This window comes from Trachemys scripta, chromosome 3 (assembly GCF_013100865.1).
Source record: "Trachemys scripta elegans isolate TJP31775 chromosome 3, CAS_Tse_1.0, whole genome shotgun sequence".
Taxonomy (NCBI): Eukaryota; Metazoa; Chordata; order Testudines; family Emydidae; genus Trachemys; species Trachemys scripta.
Window position 1 is genome coordinate 173556892 of NC_048300.1, and position 24664 is coordinate 173581555.

The window sequence follows — 24664 nt, forward strand, 5'->3', positions numbered from 1 at the left end:
TATTCCAGTGCTTAACCACCGTAACAGTTAGGAAGTTTTTCCTAATGTCCAACTTAACCTTCCCTTGCTGCAATATATGCACATTGCGTCTTGTCCTATCCTCAGAGGTTAGGAAGAACAATTTTTCTCCCTCCTCCTTGTAACAACCTTTTATGTACTTGAAAACTGTTATCCTGTCCCCTCTCAGTCTTCTCTTTTCTAGGCTAAACAAACCCATTTTTTTCAATCTTCTCTCATAGGTCTTGTTTTCTAGACCCTTAATCATTTTTGTTGCTCTTTGGACTTTCTCCAATTTGTCTATATCTTTCCTGAAATGTGGCGCCCAGAACTGGACACAATACACCAACTGAGGCCTAATCAGAGTGTAGTAGAGCGGAAGAATTACTTCTCGTGTCTTGCTTACAACACTCCTGCTAATACATCCCAGAATGATGTTCGCTTTTTTTGCAACAGCGTTACACTGTTGACTCATAATCTACACTGGCAAGTGAACGACAAAACTTTTGTTGTTCAGAGGTGCTAAAAAAACACACACACATCCCAAAAGACAAAAGTTTTGTTGAGGAAAAGCGACAGTGTGAACAGCGCTTTGTTGGCAAGAGTGCCCTCCTGCTGCTCGTTGGGGGCGGAAGTTTTTTGTCCTCGGGAGAACACTTTCCTGCCGACAAACACTGGCTACACTGTGCATCTTTTAGCGGGATGGCTGCAACAGCACAGCCGTGCAGCTAAAAGCTGCGTAGTGTAAACAAAGCCATATTTAGCTTGTGATCCACTATGACCCCCCCAGTCCTTATTGAATTTCGTCCTATTTACTTCAGACCATTTCTCCAGTTTGGTACAATCTTAACTCTTTACATTTAAAATATTGATTTGTTTGAAATATCATTGCAATAATGGTTTATTATAAAAAAAATGAAGTGCAACCCACATTAGGAAAGAATGGATCTGAGTTCCACTAGTGTGTCCTGTAAACTTGGGTTTACAGCTGCTAGGTGATCCTCCTTTAGCTCAAGCAGCAAGGGCCACCTGCTTTTCGCGCTACAAATCTCGGGCTCAGTCATTAATCGGCTAAATGAGGGTTAAAATATGGAATGTAACTTCTTCCTCGGGCCCCTTTAGCGTGTGGCTGATACTCAATTCTGTAGGGCAGATTCCCTTCCCACCCAGGCTGTGCACAGGGAATGAAAATTGGCTCCACTTCCCCAGGGCCTAGGGGCAGTGCTTCTATATCCTGGGAACAGGGGCGGCTACAGGCACCAGCGCAGCAAGTGCGTGCCTGGGGCGGCAAGCCACAGGGGGCGGCCTGCCGGTCGCTGTGAGCGTGGCAGTCAGGCAACCTTCAGCAGCATGCCTGCGGGAGGTCCGCCGGTCCTGCGGCTTCGGCAGTAATTCGGTGACGGGTACGCCGAAGGCGCGGGACTGGGAGATCACCCACAGACACGCCGCCGAATCCGCGAGACTGCCGTGCTTGGGGCGGCAACAAACATAGAGCCGCCCCTGCCTGGGAAATTTCCCCAAATCTGGGAATTTTTGAGTAAAATGTTTTGAATGAAAATTCCCAGTGTTGACGTCACCAGGCATTACCATCACCCTAGGTGACTCAGGAGGGTGGAAAATCACAAGTGTCAATGAAGCCTTCCTGCACTAGGCCTGAACCAAACTCCTTCCATGTTTAAACTCTAATCGACCTCAAAAGCCAGGTGCAAGTGGAATGTGTAAGCAGCCTGCTATCAGTGGTAACCCCCCTTACCAGTACCAAGGGTAATAATGAGGCCTGCATACCACTGGCCGAAGGAAAGATAGTAAATCAAAGGAAGGGGACAAGATAGTAATTCAAGGAGACTTACTAACGAGTTGAATTTATAGCTGCCAACCTAATCTAACTGCTTAAATGTAATTGCTATTTGCCTAGTAATTGTTACCAGGGATGGGAGGGGTAGAGAGAGAGGGGAATGGGGGGGGTAAAAGGGGTGGGGTAGTGGGGGGGGGGGGGTGAGGCTTGACTGCAAAATGTATAAAAGAAGAAAAGCTGTTTCTGTTGACGTGCTTGATTTGAGACGTGCCAGTCTCCTTGCACCGCTTTGAGATCTCAAATAAACTTTGCTTGCTTCTCCACCTGGTGTGTTCATTGACGCGAAGCACACCGGGCAACGAATCCACTGTTGCTGTCCTCGAGCACACCTGTGCTGGCAACACCAGTTTCCCAGATTGAAACATTTTCCTCACAAATTCCCAGGTTTGGGGAAATTTCCCAGGATAGAGAAGCGCTGTAAAATACGTTATCTGGGAATTTTTCACCAGATTTGGGAAATTTTTACCACTAAGTTGGGAAAAGTTGGTCTCACGATATAGAAGCACTGCCTCGGGGAGTCGGGGGGGGGGTGATGGAAAGAGGTGGTCGGGTCGGGACCGGGCTAGCCAGCGCTGCGCCCCGGCCCGCTGGCGGGCAGAGCTGGGAGGCCAACACAGAAGCGGCCCCAGGGCGCAAGCCCCAGTATCAGCACGTGCGCGCGTCAGGCGGCACCATCCATTGCTACCGGAACCCAAGCGCGCGGCCCCGGTTCCCGGCCGGTTACCTTCCCCAGCGCTCCGCAGGCCGTTGCTATGGCTCGGGGCCCGAGGCAGCGCGGGGAGTGAGGCGTGCGGGTCCCAGGCATGGAGGAAGAGGACACGGTGAGTGATGGTCCGGAGCCGCCCCGTGCCGGGTTTACACCCCTCGGGGAGGCGGAGGGGGAGGACCGGGAGCGGGGAGGTAATGGGGCGGTGGAGAAGGAGGGGTTTGGGTGTGGGGGAGGGAGTGGGGGAGGCCATGGAGGTAGGTTGGGGGAAGGTAATGGGGTAGCTGTGGTGGGAGGAGTGCGAGGACGTGGGCTGTGTGTGTGTGGGGAGTGAGGATTGAGGTGGGGCTAGAGGTAGGTAATGGGGTGGTTGTGGGCGGGGGTAGATTAGGTGGGGTTGAGGTGGTGGGGTGTAGGTAGTGGGGGCAGTTTTCGGGTGAGGAGTTTTTGAAGGCATGGGTTGGGAGGTGAGGGTGGAGCAGGTTGGGTTGAGGTGTGGCTGTAGGTAATGGGGTGGTGGTTGTGGGGTAACGCATTTTTGAGGGTGGGGGTAGGGGGGGGGGGAGGATGTGGAGGGGGGGGGGGGGGCTTGCAGGTAATGGGGTGGTTTGGCATGAGCTGTTTTTGAGGTCATGGGTTGGGGTGGGTGAGGAAGGGGAGCTTGCGGGAGGAGTGCAGGAAATGGGCATGGTCTGTGGTCTTTTTCAGGGGCTGTTGGTCTCCGGGTTGGTGCTGGGGGCTTAGAGACTGGGAGGCTTGGTTTAAGGGGATGGTGGTTTTTCAGTAGGTAGCAGTGTTTATTTGTATGTAGCAGGTTTGTATCTTTTTATTAGATCCAGTGCAAAATAATCCTGAGCATGACTGAAATTCAGAAATACTGGAATCTACTGATCATTAACTACACTTCTACCCCGATATAACACTGTCCTCAGGAGCCAAAAAATCTTACCGCGTTATAGGTGAAACCGCGTTATATCGAACTTGCTTTGATCCGCCAGAGCATGCAGCCCCGCCCGCCCGGAGTGCTGCTTATCCGTGTTATATCAGAATTCGTGTTATATCGGGGTAGAGGTGTAGTTTCAGTCCCAGTTTAGCTAGAGTTTTGGAAACATAAGGTGGAGAATGAAATAGTTAAGAGGACTGTTTCTAAGGATTGGCGGAAGATCTCTGATTTAAGAAAATGTAATGCTTCACATGGTTCATTGAAATAACGTTGCGTTTTGCATGATGAAAGGACACTGGCATAGATTTAGGAGCCACTGTGGGCAAATCAGCGCAAGTGACTTCTGGGGTGAGAGGATCCATGATCCTGCACTGACTGGTAAATCATGGGTTAGCTTGTCTTTCTTCTGCTAGCTGGATTAGACAACCTGATTTAATCTCTCGTTAAACCCTGCAAATCATGCAGATGACTCTTGAGTAAACTAACATTTTTCAAACAGAATTTTAGGATGTTTTTCAAAAACTATTTCCTCCATTGATTCTCTCCCATCTCCTCAGACCTTCCTTAATGAGACCTTAATTTTTTTAATAATCTCCTCTTTTCTTGGGTCTCTCTGGTTGCCTTTTATTCTTGCAGGCTTTCTTCCATTCCTTGTGTTCTCTAACTTTTTCCAGTATTCAAAAAGCTTACCAAAGTTTCCCTTTGCTTCCTTTTATGACTGTCCTCTACTATTCTCTTCCCTTCCTAATGTTTTCATTAATGGCCCGTGGTGTCATGTATCCTAGGCATAGGATACATGGGTTTTCCCCTGTGATAGTATTGCCATGTACAAAAGTTAACACAGGTCAGGTAAAGAATTAGAAAACATACATTACAGTGCTAGACCCAAGAATCTTAACTCTATTTAGTTTAACAAAGAGAAGGTTAAGGGGTGACTTGATCACAGTTTATAAGTGCCTATGGGGGGGACAAAAAAATGTGCTAATGGGCTCCTCAGTCTAGCAGACAAAGTTATAGAAAAAGATCCCATATCTGGAAGTTGAAGCTAGATTAAGTCAGGCTGGAAATGAGGTACAATTTTTTATCTGTGAGTGTAGCTAACCATTGGAACTATTTTCCAGAGGTTTTGGTGGATTCTTCATCACTGGAAACTTTTAAATCGAGGCTGGAAGTTTTTCTAAAAGATGTGCCCTAGTTCAAACAAAAATTAATTCGGGGAGGCCCATGGCCTGTGTCATACAGGATATAAGACTAGATTATTATAGTGGTCCTTTCTGACTTTATAATTGATGAACTGAAGAAGGGATTGAGTCATCCTAAATCTTATGTAACTGTTGATCGTGTAAGTGGTATGATCGTTCTGCCATATACTAAAATGTTTTGTTAATCACATTTTGTTTTGTAAATATTTCAATCCCAATAGTATGCCTGGTAAGAAAAATTCATTTGGTCTCATTTATTGTAAGTGTAATACTAAAACAACCTTTACTTTTTTTCCCCTTAGAGAGATTACAGTGAACCTTGTGTACAGTGTTCTGTTGTAAACTGGGGTCTTACTGATGAAGGCAGATTTTATTGCAAGTCTTGTCACAACGTCATAGAGGTAAGTATGTATTTTTAAGTATCAGAGGGGTAGCCGTGTTAGTCTGGATCTGTAAAAAAGCCACAGAAAGTCCTGTGGCACCTTTAAGACTAACAGATGTATTGGAGCATAAGCTTTCGTGGGTGAATACCCACTTTGTCAGACGCATGTAATGGAAATTTCCAGAGGCAGGTATAAATATGCAGGCAAAAATCAGTCTGGAGATAACGAGGTTAGTTCAATCAGAGAGGGTGAGGTCCTCTGCTAGCAATTGAGGTGTGAACACCAAGGGAGGAGAAACTGTTTTTGTAGTTGGCTAGCCATTCACAGTCTTTGTTTAATCCTGATCTGATGGTGTCAAATTTGCAAATGAACTGAAGCTCAGCAGTTTCTCTTTGGAGTCTGGTCCTGAAGTTTTTTTGCTGTAAGATGGCTACCTTTACATCTGCCATTGTGTGGCCAAGGAGGTTGAAGTGTTCTCCTACAGGTTTTTGTATATTGCCATTCCTGATATCTGACTTGTGTCCATTTATCCTTTTACATAGTGACTGTCCAGTTTGGCCAATGTACATAGCAGAGGGGCATTGCTGGCACATGATGGCATATATAACATTGGTGGACGTGCAGGTGAATGAACCGGTGATGTTGTAGCTGATCTGGTTAGGTCCTGTGATGGTGTTGTTGGTGTAGATATGTGGGCAGAGTTGGCATCAAGGTTTGTTGCATGAATTGGTTCCTGAGTTAGAGTTGTTATGGTGCGGTGTGTGGTTGCTGGTGAGAATATGCTTAAGGTTGGCAGGTTGTCTGTGGGTGAGGATTGGCCTGCCTCTCAAGGTCTGTGAAAGCGAGGGATCATTGTCCAGGATGGGTTGTAGATCACTGATGATGCGTTGGAGAGGTTTAAGCTGAGGACTGTAGGTGACGGCCAGTGGAGTTCTGTTGGTTTCTTTCTTGGGCTTGTCTTGTAGCAGGAGGCTTCTGGGTATACGTCTGGCTCCTTATTTCCTTGTGCGGATATTGTAGTTTTGAGAATGCTTGGTGAAGATCTTGTAGGTGTTGGTCTCTGTCTGAGGGGTTGGAGCAGATGCGGTTGTACCTCAGTAGACGATGGATCGTTGGCTGTAGACGATGGATCGTTTGGTGTGTCTGGGGTGGAAGCTGGAGGCATGAAGATAGACATAGTGTTCGGTGGGTTTTCGGTATAGGGTGGTGTTAACATGACCATCGCTTATTTGTACTGTGGTGTCTAGGAAGTGGACCTCCCGTGTAGATTGGTCCAGGCTGAGGTTGATGGTGGGGTGGAAACTGTTGAAATCGTGGTGGAATTCTTCCAGAGTCTCCTTCCCATGGGTCCAGATGATGATGATGTCATCAATGTAGTGTAGATAAAGGGACGTGAGTGGACGAGAGCTGAGGAAGCGTTGTTCCAGGTCCGCCATAAAAATGTTGGCATATTGTGGGGCCATGCGGGTGCCCATGGCGGTAGCACTGGTCTGGAGGGATATATCGTCACCAAATTTGAAATAATTGTGCGTGAGGATAAAGTCACAGAGCTCAGCAACAAGTTGTGCTGTGTCATCATCAGGGATGCTGTTCCTGACAGCTTGTATTCCATCTGTGTGTGGGATGTTTGTGCAGAGAGCCTCCACATCCATGGTGGCTAGGATGGTGTTTTCTGGGAGATCACCAATGCACTGTAGTTTTCTCAGGAAATCAGTGGTGTCACGGAGATAGCTGGGAGTACTGGTGGCATAGGGTCTGAGCAAAGAGTCCTCATATCCGGATAGTCCTTCAGTGAGTGTGCCAATTCCAGAGATGATAGGGTGTCCAGGATTTCCAGGTTTGTGGATCTTGGGTAGTAGATACCCTTAGAGCCCCAACAGGGGTTATTCTATGTTGATTTGTTCCTGTGTTAGTGTAGGGAGTGTCCTGAGTAGATGGTGCAGTTTCTTAGTGGGATCTGAGGAAAGTGGCCTGTAGAATTTGGTATTGGAGAGTTGTCTGGCAGCCTCCTTCTGGTAGTCAGACCTGTTCATGATGACAATAGCGCCTCCTTTATCAGCCTCTTTGATTATAATGTCAGGGTTGTTTCTGAGGCTGTGGATGGCATTGCGTTCCGCACATCTTAGGTTATGAGGCAAGCAATGTTGTTTTTCCACAATTTCTGCCTGTGCACATCGGCGGAAGCATTCTATGTATAGGTCCAGAATGTCATTTCGACCCTCAGGAGGAGTCCATGTGGAGTTCTTCTTCCTGTGGTGTTGGTGGGAGGGTATCTGTGTATCAGTGCACTATTCAGTGTTAGCTTGAAAGTATTCTTTGAGTCGGAGGTGGCGAAAGTAGGCTTCCAGATCGCAGAACTGTATCATGTTCGTGGGGGTGCTGGGGTAAAAAGAGAGTCCCCGAGATAGGACAGACTCTTCTGCTGGGTTGAGTGTGTAGCTGGATAAATTGACGATATTGCTGGGTGAGTTAGGGGTACCACTGTTGTGGCCCCATGTGGCAGGTAGAATTTTAGACAGCTTACGGTCCATTTTCCTTTGTAGAGAGGTGAAGTGTGTAATGTAGATCTCCTGTCTTATTTTAGTAAAGTCCATTTGTGTGGAGGGTTGGTTACTTACGAAAGTCTCCAGGTCGGAGAGCTCTTTTTTGATGTTTTCCTATTTGGTGTATAGGATGCTGATCAGGTCATTCCTCAGTTTCTTTGATAGTGTATGGCATAATCTCTCACTGTGGTCTGTGCAGTATGTAGATAGCAATGGATTTTTCACCTTCAGTCCATTTGGTATGATGTCCATCCGTTTGCATTTGGAAAGGAAGATGATATCTGTCTGTACTTGTGCAAATTTCTTCATGAGGTTGATAGATTTCCATTCCATACGGCTAAATGCAATGCCTTGCATGGAGTCAAGTATCAGAGGGGTAGCTATGTTAGTCTGGATCTGTAAAAAGCAACAGAGTCCTGTGGCACCTTTAAGACTAACAGATGTATTGGAGCATAAGCTTTCGTGGGTGAATACCCACTTCATCAGACGCATGCCACATTCACCCACGAGCCACACTGTTGATCAGGTGGTTATAGAAAGTGCAGTGCAACCTGCATTATTCAGATCTCGCTATGTGAAAAGCTTACTTAAACAGGGTAGTGGTTTCAAGCACGAGCTGTGTAGTTATTCCTCTAACGTAACAACATGAACAGATTTTAAAAGGCACAAATGGCTGTTAGATGCCTAACTCCTGAAAGTCAATTGATTTAGGTGCCTTATTGCCATTTGTGCCTTTGAAAATCTCCTCCACAAATATTTTTTATTCCCTCGGGCCCTTCAAACCTTGCATCAGAGAGTGTCCTTTCCTGGCTACCTGCCTGCTGAACAGGTCAACATTAGGTAAGGTAGCTTCTTGAATAATTAGGCATGCTGGGTCTGCAGAGGTGCATTGAGATGTTTCAGATGTCCTTCAGACAGTTGAGGTTGCACTGTATTTAAAGAAAATCCTTCTTTCCTTAACTGTGCTGATAAATATTCTTTAGGGTTTTTTTTAACTGAATGAATTTAAAGAATTATTTCTTTTCTTCATTTATGCTTGTTTTCTTCTTGCATTTCACTTATTTTGGAGAATGAAAACAGACTAGTCAGTTTTGCTCTCTTCTCAGGTGAGAGCAAAGTTGCCAAGTTTAAATCCAAACATAAGTGTCTTTGTTCAATGATACTGCTATGGTTTTTCAAACATAAACTTTTATTTATAATTTATTCACAATCCTAAACTTTGGTTAAAAGTGTCTACTTTTAACTTTAATGCATATACATTTTGGTGATCTAAAAAAGATAATGAAAAATGTCAGTGTTTTGTTGAAGCTTAGTTAAATATTTACTACATATCTGATTACATGTGTGATGTCTAGTTATGTGTAGATAATTTCAGTATATAAACACTTTTACAAATTTTTTTCAAGCATACTCATAGTTACTTCAGTATCTTGATTTAGTGCATGGATCTTTTGTCTCTAATTTTTTTTCAATGTACAGTTAAATTTAAGTATTTATCTTACAATAACTTTGACACTTCGATTTCCAATATTTTCTAACAGTGAAGCCTGTTTAATTTTCCACTGCATCATCCAGATGTTCCTGTTTGTTTATCATTCTTAAATTTAAGATTCACAATTTTTTGAGACTTAGTCTTTTCTCAGTTAGGTGTAATGATTAGAAGTAATTCTCCAATTAAGTTATACAGCAGAGGCAGGCCATGCAAGTAGGGATTGCTCTTTTCTTGCTAACATTACACTTTTATCAATTATCTTGCAGAGGACTAAAGAGGTTTTAACTTCTGATGTTGTTCCTAACACAAAGATCCAGTCCATCTCCAGAGGATTTAGAAAGAGAAAAAAAATTGGTATGTTTACTTTTGTCTATATATTACTTCTACATTTTGTGTAACACATCTTTCTAGTTGTGTATAATTACTAATTTTCTGGTAGTACTTACCAGCTTGGTTAGTGTGAGCAAATGGGTTTTTCTACAGGACCATACAAACTGAATTGAGCTGAAAATGACCCTTTTGTTCTTGCTGTGTCTGCTCTAGACACAAGCTGCATTGGTTTAATTAAAGGTGTGATATTAAACAGGTCCAATTTTTTGTTTATACATTCTTATATGGGTTAAAATTTGGTTTACATTATATTTGCTTGACTCTGTAATTTAACAGTGATGCACTAATGTAAACCAGGCTTAAGAACAGTGTAAAAGAGTTTCCATGCACAAAGTTGTACCAGTTAAACTGACTTAGTTAAACTGGTGCAACTTCTGTGTGTTAAGTCTCTGTTCTCTTGCTGAAAAGTGCTTTCAACAGGAGATGTAGAAATCATAGAATATCAGGGTTGGAAGGGACCTCAGGAAGTCATCTAGTCCAACTCCCTGCTCAAAGCACGACCAATCCCCAACTAAATCATCCCAGCCAAGGCTTTGTCAAGCCTGACCTTAAAAAACCTCTAAGGAAGAAGATTCCACCACCTCCCTAGGTAACCCATTCCAGTGCTTCACCACCCTCCTAGTGAAAAAGTTTTTCCTAATATCCAACCTAAACCTCCCCCACCGCAACCTGAGACTATTACTCTTTGTTCTGTCATCTGCTACCACTGAGAACAGTCTAGATCCATCCTCTTTGGAACCCCCTTTCAGGTAGTTAAAGTAGCCAGCAAATCTCCCCTCATTATTCTCTTCTGCAGATTAAATAATCCCAGTTCCCTCAACCTCTCCTCATAAATCATGTGCTCCAGCCCCCTAATCATTTTTGTTGCCCTCCGCTGGACTCTTTCCAATTTTTTCGCATCCTTCTTGTAGTATGGGGCCCAAAACTGGATACAATACTCCAGATGAGGCCTCACCAATGCCGAATAGAGGGGAATGATTACATTCCTCAATCTGCTGGCAATGTTCCTACTTACACAGCCCAAAATGCCGTTAGCCTTCTTGGTAACACTGTTGATTTATATCCAGCTTCTCATCCACTGTAACCCCAAGGTCCTTTTCTGCAAAACTGCTGCCTAGCCACTCAGTCCCTAGTCTGTAGCTGTGCATAAGATTCTTCCGTCCTAAGTGCAGGACTCTGCACTTGTCCTTGTTGAACCTCATCAGATTTATTTTGATCCAATCCTCTAAAATAGTAATTGTGTGTCTTTAAATTGTGCTCTCAAGGTCTCTACCAGTCCTATGATCATATGCTGTTATACCTATTGTAAAGCTATTGCTGAAACTGGATAAACGTACTGTGAAGGTTGTGGCAGTCATTTGTTCTGTTGTCTTGGCCACTTACATTGAAACACCTAAAAAAGTATCTGACTTTATAAAGAATCTTAGTGCTGCTATACAAACTGCTGTGCCACAGTGAAAGTGGTGGTAGAATGCTGTGTTCAGAATGAAGTACTGAAGATTAGGAAAGGGAACAACCCTGTGGCTCTGCTCCCTTCAGCCTTTTCGGGCTCCTATGACCTGATCGACCCACAATTTTTGTACCGATTTTCAAGTATTTGTTAGGGATATGGTAAAAAATAAAGTTAGATTGTTATAGCCCCTAATGTGGATGCAGTTATATACCATTATAAAGGTGCCTTATGCTGATACAGTTTATTCTCCTAAATTTACAGGAGTTAGCCATACTACTATAAGCACATTGAAACCACGATAGATAGTGGTACAATCCTGGTATAAAACTGGCATAGTTAAAGCAGGATAAAAATTATGTTTAGACAAGCCCTAAGTGTGGGTCGAGGAGAAGGGAAGCTGTTGGAAGGGAGAAGCATTTGTAGATGAAGTAGATCATGAAGAGGGAAGAGGAAACTGAGGCAGACACTTGACATATAGAGGAAAGAAGGACATTTACATAACACATATGGTGAACGGCATAGGGGAAATGAGAGAGTGGATAAACACAGAGAAAATTCACAAGACTAAAACCCAGTATAGGAGGAATGAGTGCACACAAAAGTAAAGGCACAATTAAAATACGTAAGACTTGAATTCAGGAGACAATAAAGGGAGAAACTGTGGAGAAACATACAAAGGGGGATAACATAGGAGACAATCATACAGAACATATAAAGAACGAATACTTTTTTCTCCCCCATTCACTACTGCAGTGGGTTCCAGTTTTTTGTGCTGGGAAAGGGAGAGGAATAAGCACACCTATTCTTTCCTTCATGACTAGTATCTTGTGTTTTATTTTAAAATTCAGGTCACCTAACAGTCATAACATACATTACAAACACCAAATTGATAACTCTCACTTTGCTACAACTGTTTTGGTTCTTGAGAAATGTTTGGGGAAACTGTTGTAGTTTGGCTGGTTTTGGTTTTTCTTAATTTAAGATTCTAAACTTCACTTACTTATTGAGGTACTTTAATCACTTAGTATGTTTTTGGCCCTTTGCTCCAGCATTTGGGATTTTCTTATTTAAAAGAGGTACCTAGTCCCTGCACCAAGAGATTAATATATTAAATATTAAAGTGTAGATATGTAAAACCAGAACAATCCCAACCATTTTTTATTTGTTGCTCTTTAGATAAAGGCTGGGAATGGTATGTTTGTGAAGGTTTTCAGTACATACTCAAGAAGCAAGCTGAAGCTCTGCAAACTTTAGGAGTGTGTCCACAGATGAAGGTATGTTGATCTGAGCATAAGGTTTTGTATTAGTACATATAGTCTTTATGATTTTTACTTAAAGAATATAATTATTTTAAGGTAGACAGAATAATTTGCTCTTAAAAACTGACAGGAAATGGGCCAATAGATGAGGGGCCGAGAAAGAGAACCTCTGAAAATAAAATTTACCAGGAACAGTAAAAGTAATTTATAATTTTATAAACAAGGTTTTCGTGAAAGCAGGCTCAGAACATTTTTCAAGATTCTTGAATTGTAAAGTCACAATTTGTTTTTTCAGACACATGATTTTATAAGATATAGACTAATCATTCATTATTATGCTTATCAGGATGAAATTCTATGCAATTTCTGGAGACGTTACCTTCAGAAGAGCAAACAGGCATATTGCACCACACCAGCTAGTTATACTTGCAAAGCATTATCTGTAAGTGAAGTTCATAGCTGATAAGCAAATTATTTTGCATTTATCTTTTAAAATGTTGTTTTTGTTATTCAAGCCATGCATACAACTTGCTCATTTTAATGAAGCCCATTTTCTAAATATATTTTGCCATTTTAAGAAAATATCTGTTGTGCTGATGGAAAATTGTTCATTTTTAATATCTTGCTTTGCTATTGTGTAGCCAGCCAGCAGATGGAGCACAAATTACAATGCACTATATTTCTAGAGCTGTGTTGACGCTGACATAATCCACAAATGATGGCATAGAAACAAATATGTTATGGGTATGTTACGCTTCAATACAACACCTGAGGCTGGCCCATGTCAGCTGACTTGGGCTCGGGCTACAGGGCTGCTTAATTGAGATGTAGATATTCAGACTCGGGGTGGAACACAGGCTCTGGCACCTTCCCCTCTCATGGGAGTTAGCAGACCCTGGATTTGTTAACATATGGCTTAAACATCTACTCTCATTTGTAACCCCAGGTTCGGAATTGTTGAATCCTGGGTCACCACCTGTGACCTCCAGTGTCTACACTGCATTGTGCAGGTCTGAGTCTAACTACCCATATCCCAGACTTTCTAGTGCCCTGTCAAAATGGCTGCTCTAACCCTTTGTTACTGGTGCAGTGTGGGAAAACTTGACTGTCCACCACACTTGACTATCCAGAGGACAAAGAAAGTTATCCTGTGGGGTGATTTTGGCAGACTCACAGAGCACGAGTCCAGTGGTGCTGCGTCTACACTGCAGAGCAATAGGGCTTGAACCCTGGGTCTGGGCTTGACTCAGGCTCAGACCCTCCACCCCTGTAGGGTCTTGAGACCATGGGTCCAAGCTCTGGGTTGACACAATTTGTGTGTTGATGGAAGGAGGTTAGGCTTGAGCCTGAGTTTGACCCCTGGGCTTACACTGTGGTGTAGACATACCCTAAAGGGCTATCTTGGCTTGTGATCCATAGGCGAGACTATTTGCAGATGTGAATCCTGGTGGTCATGCAAGTATTTTGTGTGGAGAATGGTTGGTTCTTTTTGGACCTATCTTTGAACCTCTCTTTGGAAGAGCCACTCCTGTGGAGTTATCTGATCTCACACAGGTTATAGAGCTAGTCAAAAAATTATTTAGTTCTAGAATTTTCCAATCGGCTCCAAATCTAACAGTCTTCCCCCTTCTCAAATTGCATATTTCATGAATATTTATGATTCTGTGTATTGGATACCTCCTGGGTAGTATGGCAGGTTGGGATGGCTACCTAATCATTGGAATTATTTTATTCTGACAAACACACTGTTAAAATGAGGAAGAGCTTTTTGAAAGGGTGGTTTCTAATGCTATGAATTTACATGATTAAAAGCAAAAACATTCTCGGTATGACTTGCTTTAGCTTACACCTAGACTGTCAATCACATGTTTGCTAACTGAGACATTATTGAGCTTTTACAGGTCAAACTATTGCGTTAGAACTAACATGGGATAAAACTGTAACTTATTTAAAAAAACAGATATCTGACATCAGTACAGATGTGGATAGCGAACCAGAGAGAATAAGTATTCATGGCTTGTCATCTTTCTCTGAAAGTGATGGAGATTTACAGACAGAAAGCAGCTTTGGACATGTTTCTTCCATTGGCAATGCCTCAGGTAGGAGCAGATATAATTTGAAGTCACTGTTCTATATTGTTAGGATGCGTTTTAAAAATGACTGTTTGTTTAGTACTAATCAGAAGGATTTGTTGCTTATATAGAGGTAGAAAATGTAGATGGAGGATTTCCTTCTCATTTATCAACAATGTAGTCATATAAATAGTCACGGTCCCTCTCCAAGGAGTTAAAGGCTAGACAGGCACGTGAAACATGAGGGTCGCTGAAAAAAGTTCTATTTTTTCTTGGGGGTGGGCGGGGGGAGTTGTTTGGTTTTGTTTAGGGGGGTGATGGTGGTGGTTGTGGACAGGGTTAAACTTTACCTGATGACTGCTACTCAGGGTAGAAAAATAATAAGCCAGCATGCCCCTCAGGACCATGCCTTCAAAAGCACTGCAATTTTAAGGCAGTAACATATGTGTAGTTAGTGACAATTTTGTCACTCATATCTCTATTAAGTTTTCAAAAATATAGTTTATTGTGTGTCTTACTTCTCTGTTAAGTATCAGAGGGGTAGCCGTGCTAGTCTGAATCTATAAAAAGAAACAGAGGGTCCTGTGGCACCTTTAAGACTAACAGAAGTATTGGGAGCATAAGCTTTCCTGGGTAAGAACCTCACTTCTTCAGATGCAAGACTTCTGTGTTATCTTCTTTCAATTTCTGGCTGTAGTTAACTTTTTCTTTCCTACAGGCAAAGAATGTGTTGTCTTCAGTGGTTTTTTTTTTTTTTTATCTCTTCCATTTTTTTCCCTACGTTATGCTTTCTGGTTTCTCTTCTATATTTTCTGTCTGTATGTTTTTCTCCCCCCATAACTCCTCTCTACCATAATTCAGTTTTTTAACTTCTCATCAATCTCTCCTGTCCACTCACAGACTTGGAAATTTTACTAGACGCTTACTAGCCATTGTACTAACCCTTCTAACTAAAACCCAATACAAAATTGGAGGGGCAGGAGCACTGTCTTGATAGAAGCCAGGAATACCACAATATCTGTTGTTGGACATAAAAGCATCTAAGTAGATTTGAACTTTTACATCAACTTCAATCTTGTCCATAACCTATTTTCACGAATCTCTTTGTTTGCATCTCCTTTTGCTTCCCCGGTGCCACCTCTATTTTGCCCTATGTCAGATGCTGCTGCCATGTTTGTCTTGCTCCTGTTCGCATTTTTTCTCCCTTTACGCAGCCTCATATGCCTGGAATCTCATCATTCTTTCCTGTGCTCTTCCATTTGGTCTTCTATTAAAATGCAGCTCTTCTTAAACCTATAAACTCTAGTCTTCCCTTCAGTGAAGAACAACAAGAATAACAAAATTATAAAAGAAAAAAATCCAAACAAAAATAATGGAAACAGTAAAACACACGCTTAGCTTTCCCATTCATTAACAACACGTGTTTTATCCCATTTCCCATCCTATGTCTTTACATTTTCTACTTAAGTAGCAGGGTCTTCAGAGCAGGGATTTTTGTCGTCTTCTATATTCACATAGCACACTGGCACTATACAAATAATATGTAGGGCAAAATTTTTTAGTGAACATTTACTGTTATAAATGTTCCAACACAGGTTGCTTTACAATTCACATTGTCTGTAAAGCTTCTTCCTTCCTTAGTTCCTTCTTCCATTTAGGACGGTTCCTTTCTGCAGTAACATTTATCTTTTATAGCAGTTGTAGAGTAACAGATATAATTTTGAGGAAGGCAAGTAATTACCAGATCCTTCCTATACTCCTGGGGGAATTCTGCACCACTGTGCACGTGCAGAATTTGTGTTCCCTGCAGAAAATTGACTTTCTGGTGGGGAAGCAAAGGGAAGCCACAAGAGTGGTCATGCGACCCTCCCCAGCAGTATGTTTCGGATACCCAGGGCAGCTGGCAGAGAGGTAAATCACTGTGGGGTAGGGGGCAGGACTGGTGAAGACCCAACTGATGGCTCCTACCCTGTGCCGGGCTCAGCTGCTAGTCCTGGCTGGGTTTGGGAGGGCGGGACTTCCTCTTCTCCTGCACGGCATCAGGGGCTGTCAGACTCATCCCCAGATTTTTCCCGTGCATCCAGACCCCCCTCATACCCAGACGCTCCCGCCAAACCTCACCCCCATCGACTCAGGACACTCCCCCTCCCCCCGATGAGCTTCACTCCCCCTGCACCTGGACCATGCCATCGAGCCACCCGGATCTCCACTCCACTGAGCTCCAACCAGCTGCTTCTGGATCCCCACTCCCCCAGCATCTGGGACCCCCCTGCAGAGTCCCATTACCATTGCACCTGGAACCCCCCAACAAGCCCCTGTGCATCCAGACCCCCTCCCACCTCACACACACAGATCCCACACTGAGCTGCCTGAACCCAGATTGCCCCACACAGAACCATCTCAACCTGCACTTGGATCTCTCCACACTTGGATCCTGCCTTGCTGAGCCTGCCTGCCACACCTGGTGCACCTGGCACAGAGGGGCAGGCCCGGTCCTTGCGCTGTGTCAGGGTTGGGTGCAGCCTCACCGCTGAGTCTGTATACTGGGGAGAAGCTGCACAGTGATCTCCCACCTCTGTGCAGCTAGTGGCCTGTGCTCCCCAATGCCATGCTGGAGCCTCCACATTTATTTGACAAATAAAATTTGCAGAATTTTTATTTTTTTGGTGCCGAATGCCCTCAGGAGTATTCCTAGCTTATCATTGTTTCACACTGTGGATTACAAAAATGGAGTCCAGATTTTTTTAAGTGATTGCACCTGTTTTCGTAAAAGTACTTTAAAAGTCAATACTGTTGAATTCAGCAACATAAAATTACTGGTGCGTTTTGGTTAGCTGTGTCTAAGAGATCATACGTACAGAGTAGCTGTCATTTGTATAATGAAAGTTGGTCCAAATGAGCAGTATTGCATTTTTTTCTATGCATTGGCTACTCATAAATTGTGTATAATTACATTTTTTCTGTGCTGTTTCATTGAATTATTGATGGTTTGCTGAGGGGGATTTGGTACCCTTTTAAAATGCTTTTCTAATTAATAAACATTTTATCTTTGTTATGTTTATCTGGGGATAATAGCTCATTATTCAGCAAGCTGATAGGCTAACATTCCATTTGGTGTAGTCTAGTCGTTGTTTGAGAAGCCTATTAAATTCTTAAGTTGTTGTTATGATGTTTAATTGTATGTTGTGTCAGGTTTAGTGCTGACTGAGCAATGTGCCCTTTATAACCTGGAACAAATGAAAGGAAAGCTGCTATGTCACCAAGACAGCTACAAATAGAACAAGAGGATTATTTTTAATTAAGCCATATATAAAGTTAGCAATGAAGTTTCAACCACGAGGCCTCCTTTAGACACAGCTTATACATATAAAAAGTGAAATTGATGATTGAAAGGATTACCTGACATTCATGCTTTTGTTCTGTAATGCGCATGTACACAATAGATGTTCTAGGATAGCTTTTGTGTTGACTTCGCCATTTTTACCAGACATGCACTGCGGAGTCAGTTCCTTGATAACTCTATTTTAAATGTCTTTGCGGCATCTTTAATGCCTGAGATAAAAATGTAATTCTCTTTATGAGGACACTTCTGAGAGTCAAGAATTGCTGAGTTCTAATCCCCAACTCTGACACATTCAGCTATGGCAAATCACTTATCCTTTCTTCCTTGATATCCCATGTGTAAAATTAGGATAATACTTGTACCTACCTCATGGGATGTTGTGAGGGATTAGTCAATGTTGGTAATATGCTGTATAAGAATTAAGTATTAGCACCTTTCTAGAGAGCCAAGTTTAAACATGGTTATCACTAGAATGGTGCTTTCAGGTTTAACATTTTTGTATAGATTGAGGTGACGCACACAGTTTTTCTGGTGTGCCAGTGGGAATTTCCCCTAGAGAATGGCCATACTGGGTCAGACCAAAGGTCAATCTAGCCCAGTATTCTGTCTTCTGACAGTGGCCAATGTCAGGTGCTTCAAAGGGAATGAACAGAACAGGTAATCATCAAGTGATCCATTCCATAACCCATTCCCAGCTCCTCAAATATTTGTTACTTACCCTGATCTCTTATTAGCGAGTCTGTGGAGCTACATTGGCACTGGTTCTCAGCCAGCTTGTCTTCTTGTGTTGCAGTAAGAGGTACTTTGAGAATTAAGCCATTTAGAACACTAACGCCAAAGCTTTGATTTGAAACCGTAATGGCTAAACACAGCTTGCTGGATGATCAATTTCTCTTGTTCTCTGCATATTTACATGTTCGGTGTGGCATATTTTGTCTATAAAGTTAATTTATATGTAAATTTTTTTTCTTATCAGCAAGAGAAACCACATCTATCTGCTCCGGATCGGTAGATGGTGGTTCATATTTACTTAAGAGGAAAAAAGGGAACTTGAGGATGTCTATGCCAATGACACTTTCATTCTGCTATATTGCATTACTCTGGCTGAGAGAACCAGTGACATTATCAGATCTCTTAAGGTATGAATAGTCTCTGTGAAATATTTGCTGCTGTTGTAAGTAATGTTTCTTTAATTTGGGTTGCTTGCTTGTTAACTAGTTGAATTATAGGTAGAGCTGATAGTGATCCGATATTTTGTTTGCCTCACACTTTCCATGATAGAAGATTCTTGCAACCATTTTTTGAGAGTCTCTAATAGCTCTGTTGTTTGCAGCAAGTGTTTGAAATTTGTCAGGGAGAAAGTCCTAGTGTTAGAGAAGTGCCTTTTCTTTGTCCCATGAAATTATTTTCAGATTTAGTTGAGTTGTAAATAGATATATATTGCAGTTTCACTTCTCTCATTTGTATTCCTGAGGAGAATGTTGATAGCCTGCCTAATAACTGAACGAATACTCTAAAGATCCAGGTTTGTGCTACTGCCAGAACATCAGCAGCAATACAAACCATAAATCTGGCATTTTCTAGCTTTCATTTTCTTGACCTAAATAATTGTCTTTTTAACACATTTTTGTATGCAATAAAGTATAGGCATAGACTCAATGACAGACCAAATTGAGGAAAAATAAATATGCCCAGAAATTGTGCGAATATTCAGGCTTGCCATTTTAGTTCTTTGTAGGTAGTTCATGAATATTTAAAACAATAGAATAATAGTCGTGCTAAATGCTCCACCTTTTTTTTTTTTGTGTGTGTGGTTTTCTCGTAAAGTGGTAGTCAGCTGACTACTGCTCCTCTGCTGTGATTCGTGCTTGGGCACCACATCAGGCAACCAGACAGTTTCTAAAGGATTTATATTACAGCACCAAAAATATTCTTATTGCTTTTTGGTGCATTCAGTACATAATCTTGCAATTAATGCATCTTAAAGGGACACTGTGGTTAAAAATAACATTTTAAAAATGTTCCTACATATGTTTCAAATAGCAATATTTGAAAACTAACATTCAATGTGCTGTTTATTTTTTGTATTCCTCTCAACAAGTAAGACTACAGTTTCAACATTGTAGACTTCACGTGGCTGTAGAATAATACTGTAATGCAGTCCAAACCTGGCTAAATCTAGCTATGTTGGCAAGACCAAAATTGTAACCAGTTTGTTGTACTTCTGTTTTGTGGCCTTGGCATATTATTTTTTTCATATTATACACAGGACCTAGGGCTTATCCACACTTGGATTACCATATTTAAAAGGACAGAGACTATAAGCCCCATCTATGTTTTTGCAATAGAAAAGTGTTTGAAACCTTGTTTAAACATAGTTTATTCTAAATTCTAAACAACACTTCATAAAATGAGTGTGGACGTGCCAAAAGATGTTAGAACTGCTTTTAAAAAATATTCTCGAACATGGGCTCTTTGGGTAGGTGTCATACGAAAATTGGATGTTTTCCCACACAGTATTTACCTTCATTGTAGTATTTGTGATATTCTCCATATTTAGAATGGAGAACATGTCACTTAGGTTAACTGCTGTGAGTGATAACTAAGGCTGCTTGGTTGCAGAAGTCATGGATTCTGTGACTTTTCATGACCTCTGTGACTTCTGCAGTGGCTGGTGTGGCTGACTTCAGGGCCAGCTGCTCAGGCGCCCCACAGCCAGCTGCACTGGCTGCTGCTGGAGCGACCTGGGGCCAGCTGCTCCGGTGGTACCTGGGGCCAGCCACACTGGCTGCTGCTCGGGAAGCCTGGGGCCAGCTGGCTCCAGGGACTGCCTGAGCAGCAGTCCTGGGGGAGATCCCGGGGAGCACCCGTGCAGCGGTCCCCGAGCAGCTGGCTCCAGGGACCACTGGAACAGCGGCTGGTGTGGCTGGCTCGGGGAGTGCCCAAGCAGCGGTCCTGGGTGTGCCCTGGGGACTGCCCAAGCAGCAGTGGTCCCAGGGTGGCTGGAGCAGAGGCCCCAGAAGTAGAGATTTAGTCAGGGATATTTTTGGTAAAAGTCATGGACATGTTGTGGGCCATGAATTTTTATTTATTGCCCGTGACCTGTCCATGACTTTTACCAAAAATACCTGTGACTAAATCATAGCCTTAGTTGATAAGTGTCCAACTTTGTAATGGGTCCTTTATACTAGGGCTATGAGGGTTCTTTAAAAACAGTTGTAACAGGTAGAACCATGTTTAGTGAGTACTGTGTTTAAAGTGTATCAAAATACATCTTGCCCCAGGCAAATATAGACTGGTCCTGTAGTGCAGTTGTCTAACACAGCTCTCCAGGGGTCGGGGAGGAGAGGGGATTTTACTGTCCATATTGGTTTGGAAAACTGCATCATTCCGATCCCAGTGTAGACTGGACGTTTCAGTTATATAATTACTGGTAATTCCTTATTTGTGAATCAGTGATGTCAAATTGATGGAAGAGTGCACAGAATTTCAGAATAAAAAGTACTAGGCAAGATAACTTTCTAAAATCACATTAAAACTGTTACAAATGTTGCAATCATTCTATTATTTATTTAATGTATCTTCATTTTAAAATAACTTTGAATCTAGTATTTCTAGAATAAGTCAGCATAAATGTATACTGTAGTTCTAACTATACTATGAATTTAAATTCCAGATCTCAAAGAAATGGTCATAGAGTGCAGTCATAGGGAGTGATTGACATTCACTTACAGTAGTTCTTCTTAAATGGAATGTTGATAAATAGCAAGTAATATACAACAAGTAGCTTCTTTTCTATGACTTAAATTTTCTTAAGGAATGCCTGTTTAGTAATTTCTCTAACTTTGTTTTTACTTATAAAAGTGAGTTGAAGGAAGGGATATTCTGTCTCTGCCCTCTAGTATGTGGTGTTTCTTTTACTTCCTTGACACTGTCTGCCAGGGCCTAAACAAAGAGAAGTACTGCATGTTTGTTCAGTGAAATTTTGCAAACAGGCACTGACTTTTTAGGAATATGTCATCTCAGTATTGGGCCATCCAAGTTCCTGGTGTCCTTTTCTAAAATCAACATTGCATTTTCTGTTACAACAGTGACTTCTTTCATTTTTTTTTTTAAACCACTGCTCTTTACTGTTTTTGTTCTTGCTTATTGAATTAAGGTAACTGCCCAGATATCTAGGTATAAGCCTCTCTCCCCCCCCCCACCTGACCAGCATAAGTTACATTGACAGAAGCGCTGGTGTGGACAGTGCTATGTTGGCGGGAGATGCTCTCCTGCCGACATAGCTACCGCTGCTTGTTGGGGGAGGTTTAATTATGTAGACGGGAGAGCTCTCTCCTGTCGGCATAGATCAGCTACATGAGAGGTCTTGCAGTGGCGCAGCTGCATCGGTACAGCTGTGTTGCTGTAAGGTCTCTAGTGTAGAAATAACCTAAGCGTGTGATCCTTGTGACTTAGTACTTGGTACTGGTGTATTTTAAAAATAAACCAAAAAATCTTCCCTAACTCTACAGTCAAAACCTATGCTGTATCTGAGTATGTCTTAAACCTCCTGCAGGAGGTTTATTTTCTTGTTTTTCTCTTTGTAATAAACACATTTTGCAACATTCATACCAACCAGAGTATCACTTCCTACCAGGAATCCTATTTTAAAAATCCTGGGATTTTAAAAAAAGTGTAGTGAATTTAGCGTTCATGAAACCTGTTGGTTTGATAACTTTCTAGGCTGAGGCCTGCTGTTTAGCCTCATCATGGGTAGTATAAAGTTTCCACTAATGTGCCTTAATTCCGACCTGGAGCGGCCACCTCTTATAGTGAGGTTAATTCAGTCTCCCTCTCAATTCAAAACTTGGTTTGTTTGCTGATAATGTCCAGCTGGGTGCCAGATATTGGTAAGTGTTATGGTGTTTTTTGTGATTTAAACAGCTGCCTACTAAGAGCTAGACCACAACTCATTTCATGTGAGCTATTGAATAGCCAGCAGATGACACTATTGAGATGGGCTGGATTTGAACCTGTGATCTCTATGTGAAAAAGCCCATGTTATTACCACTCTCTCCTTCCCTCATTTCCCCCCCACCATATTTTTTGAAAAATTAAAAATCCGAAGTGTGTTTAGACATTTATCTAAAATAAATGCATTTTATATATTGATAAAATACATAATTGTATGGTTTTCTGATTTAGTTACATATAAGCTAACAGTTCTATGACCCTGATTGCATGAGCTCTGCATACTTGCTGTGGAAATATTAAACTCTTCTTGCATGTTTAGTTAAGTATGTAATGGATTTGGAGAGCAAAATGCTATAGCCCTATAACAGTGTTATCATAAAAGTGTACTTACTGTCTTCTTAAGAGCATAGCCCAATATTGAAAATATTTTAATTAAATTATTCTACCTATTCGTAAGAATTGACTGTATAAAGAATGTGCAGGGAAAGCTGGATATAAACATGTCTGTAGTAAACTCAGTGCCCTAACTTTATCTGAGAGTCACATCTGAGCTTGAATTTTAATATTCTAGCTCTCATGTTAAAGAACAGGCAGCTTTAAGTGCCATTTAAAAAAAAAGTACATGATGCTTTAAACTAAATGTTGATTTGACTTAAACTCTTTTTTTATTTAGGTTTGTTATAGATGGTCACATTCCTTACTTGAATGCTTTTCAGTATTTTCCAGAGGAGATGAAATTGTATGGAGTTGATCTCAAGATCTTTCGTGTAGAGGTGACTTTTATCCTTTTATTTTTATTTAATAAGCTACATATCTTATGGTATATTGTACTCCTGGGTTATGGTACTGACAATTTGAGTGAATCTACCTTTGTTGTGATATTATTTTGCTTCCTGGTAGTCATGCAGGAGCCAGTGAGCAAATTATTCTGATTACTTTCATATTTAAATTAGAATAATTAGGTTGATAACTTGATAAGTACTGAACAGGTTTTTCTCATAGATTCCAGGGCCAGGAAGGACCATTGTGATCATCTAGTCTGCCCTCATAGAACATAGGCTATAGAACTTCTCCCAAAATAATTCCTAGAATATATCTTTTAGAAAAATGTCTGATCTTGATTTAAAAACTGTCAGTGATGGAAAGTCCACCACGACCCTTGGTAAATTGTCCCAATGATTAATTACCATCAAGTGTTTGTTTGTATTATGTTTGCTTATCTCTTGGGAAATACAGAAACATAAATAGAATTTAGGCTCTTTTTCCCATAAAGGCATAATATCCTTTGAATACTCAGTTGAAATCTCCCTCTTTTTGGAAGCAAGTTCTATCAGTTTATAGTATGATGTGTTCTTGCTATATTTATTGGATTTTTTTATTTTTTAGTGTTTTGTGTAACAATGTAAATTTTGCTAAAGAGATCACGTTAATATGTTCTGTCCATATGAAAATAGTCTCCCTGCTGCTTGTACTTAGCTGCCTTTCCCTTTGGTCCACTTTGTAGAACATCTAAAGCACTTACTGCCTCGTACCCCTTCTAGCTATGGGATTCTCTCTTTGAGGGCACTGCACAGTCAGATCCTCTTCTGCCTGATGAGAATTAGAGAAATTAGTGGCTTCTGTGTGTGTGGTTTCATTTCCTCCTCCCTTTCCCCCGGGAAGGAGAACTTGACAACATCCTGTACCTGACCATTGATGCCCTACCAAGGAAGGCATTACAAGAGCTGACTGGAAACAAGAATTATGTTTCATGAAAAATTTTGAGGATTCAGAATTTTCATTCCACCTAGAAAGAAAACCGATCTTTTGACTTTCCCCAAAAAACGAGGGAGGGAAGGAGAGAGACCAGAATACCCCAGAATGTCCAATAACCTGTTGGCTAAGGCACTTGCGTGGAACATGGAAGACCCAGGTTCAAGCCCCTGCTCTACCTGATTCAAGAAATATGTTAGCCAGGCAGTCAGATTGCACAGATTATGCTCTGAGGAAAAAGTCTGGGGTGCACATTTTAACACACTTAAAACCACGGTCACCAAACAAGAACACTTCACCAGAGAAGTAGACTGCATC

General features: G+C 41.8%; 1 protein-coding gene across 2 annotated transcripts in view; it reads left to right on the plus strand.

The window, feature by feature from the left end:
* The first annotated feature begins 2547 nt into the window (after window positions 1-2547).
* TAF1B (TATA-box binding protein associated factor, RNA polymerase I subunit B) overlaps window positions 2548-24664 on the plus strand; it is a 58088-nt gene continuing 35971 nt past the window's right edge. The window contains exons 1-8 of one of the 2 annotated variants that reach the window (XM_034766493.1): window positions 2549-2673; window positions 5006-5104; window positions 9388-9475; window positions 12141-12238; window positions 12570-12665; window positions 14184-14322; window positions 18615-18777; window positions 23268-23367. In XM_034766493.1, coding sequence (XP_034622384.1) covers window positions 2656-2673; window positions 5006-5104; window positions 9388-9475; window positions 12141-12238; window positions 12570-12665; window positions 14184-14322; window positions 18615-18777; window positions 23268-23367 — 801 coding nt within the window. In that variant the 5' untranslated portion in view covers window positions 2549-2655. Of the gene's footprint in view, window positions 2674-5005; window positions 5105-9387; window positions 9476-12140; window positions 12239-12569; window positions 12666-14183; window positions 14323-18614; window positions 18778-23267; window positions 23368-24664 lie in introns of both variants that reach the window. The other variant, XM_034766494.1, reaches the window with a different exon arrangement.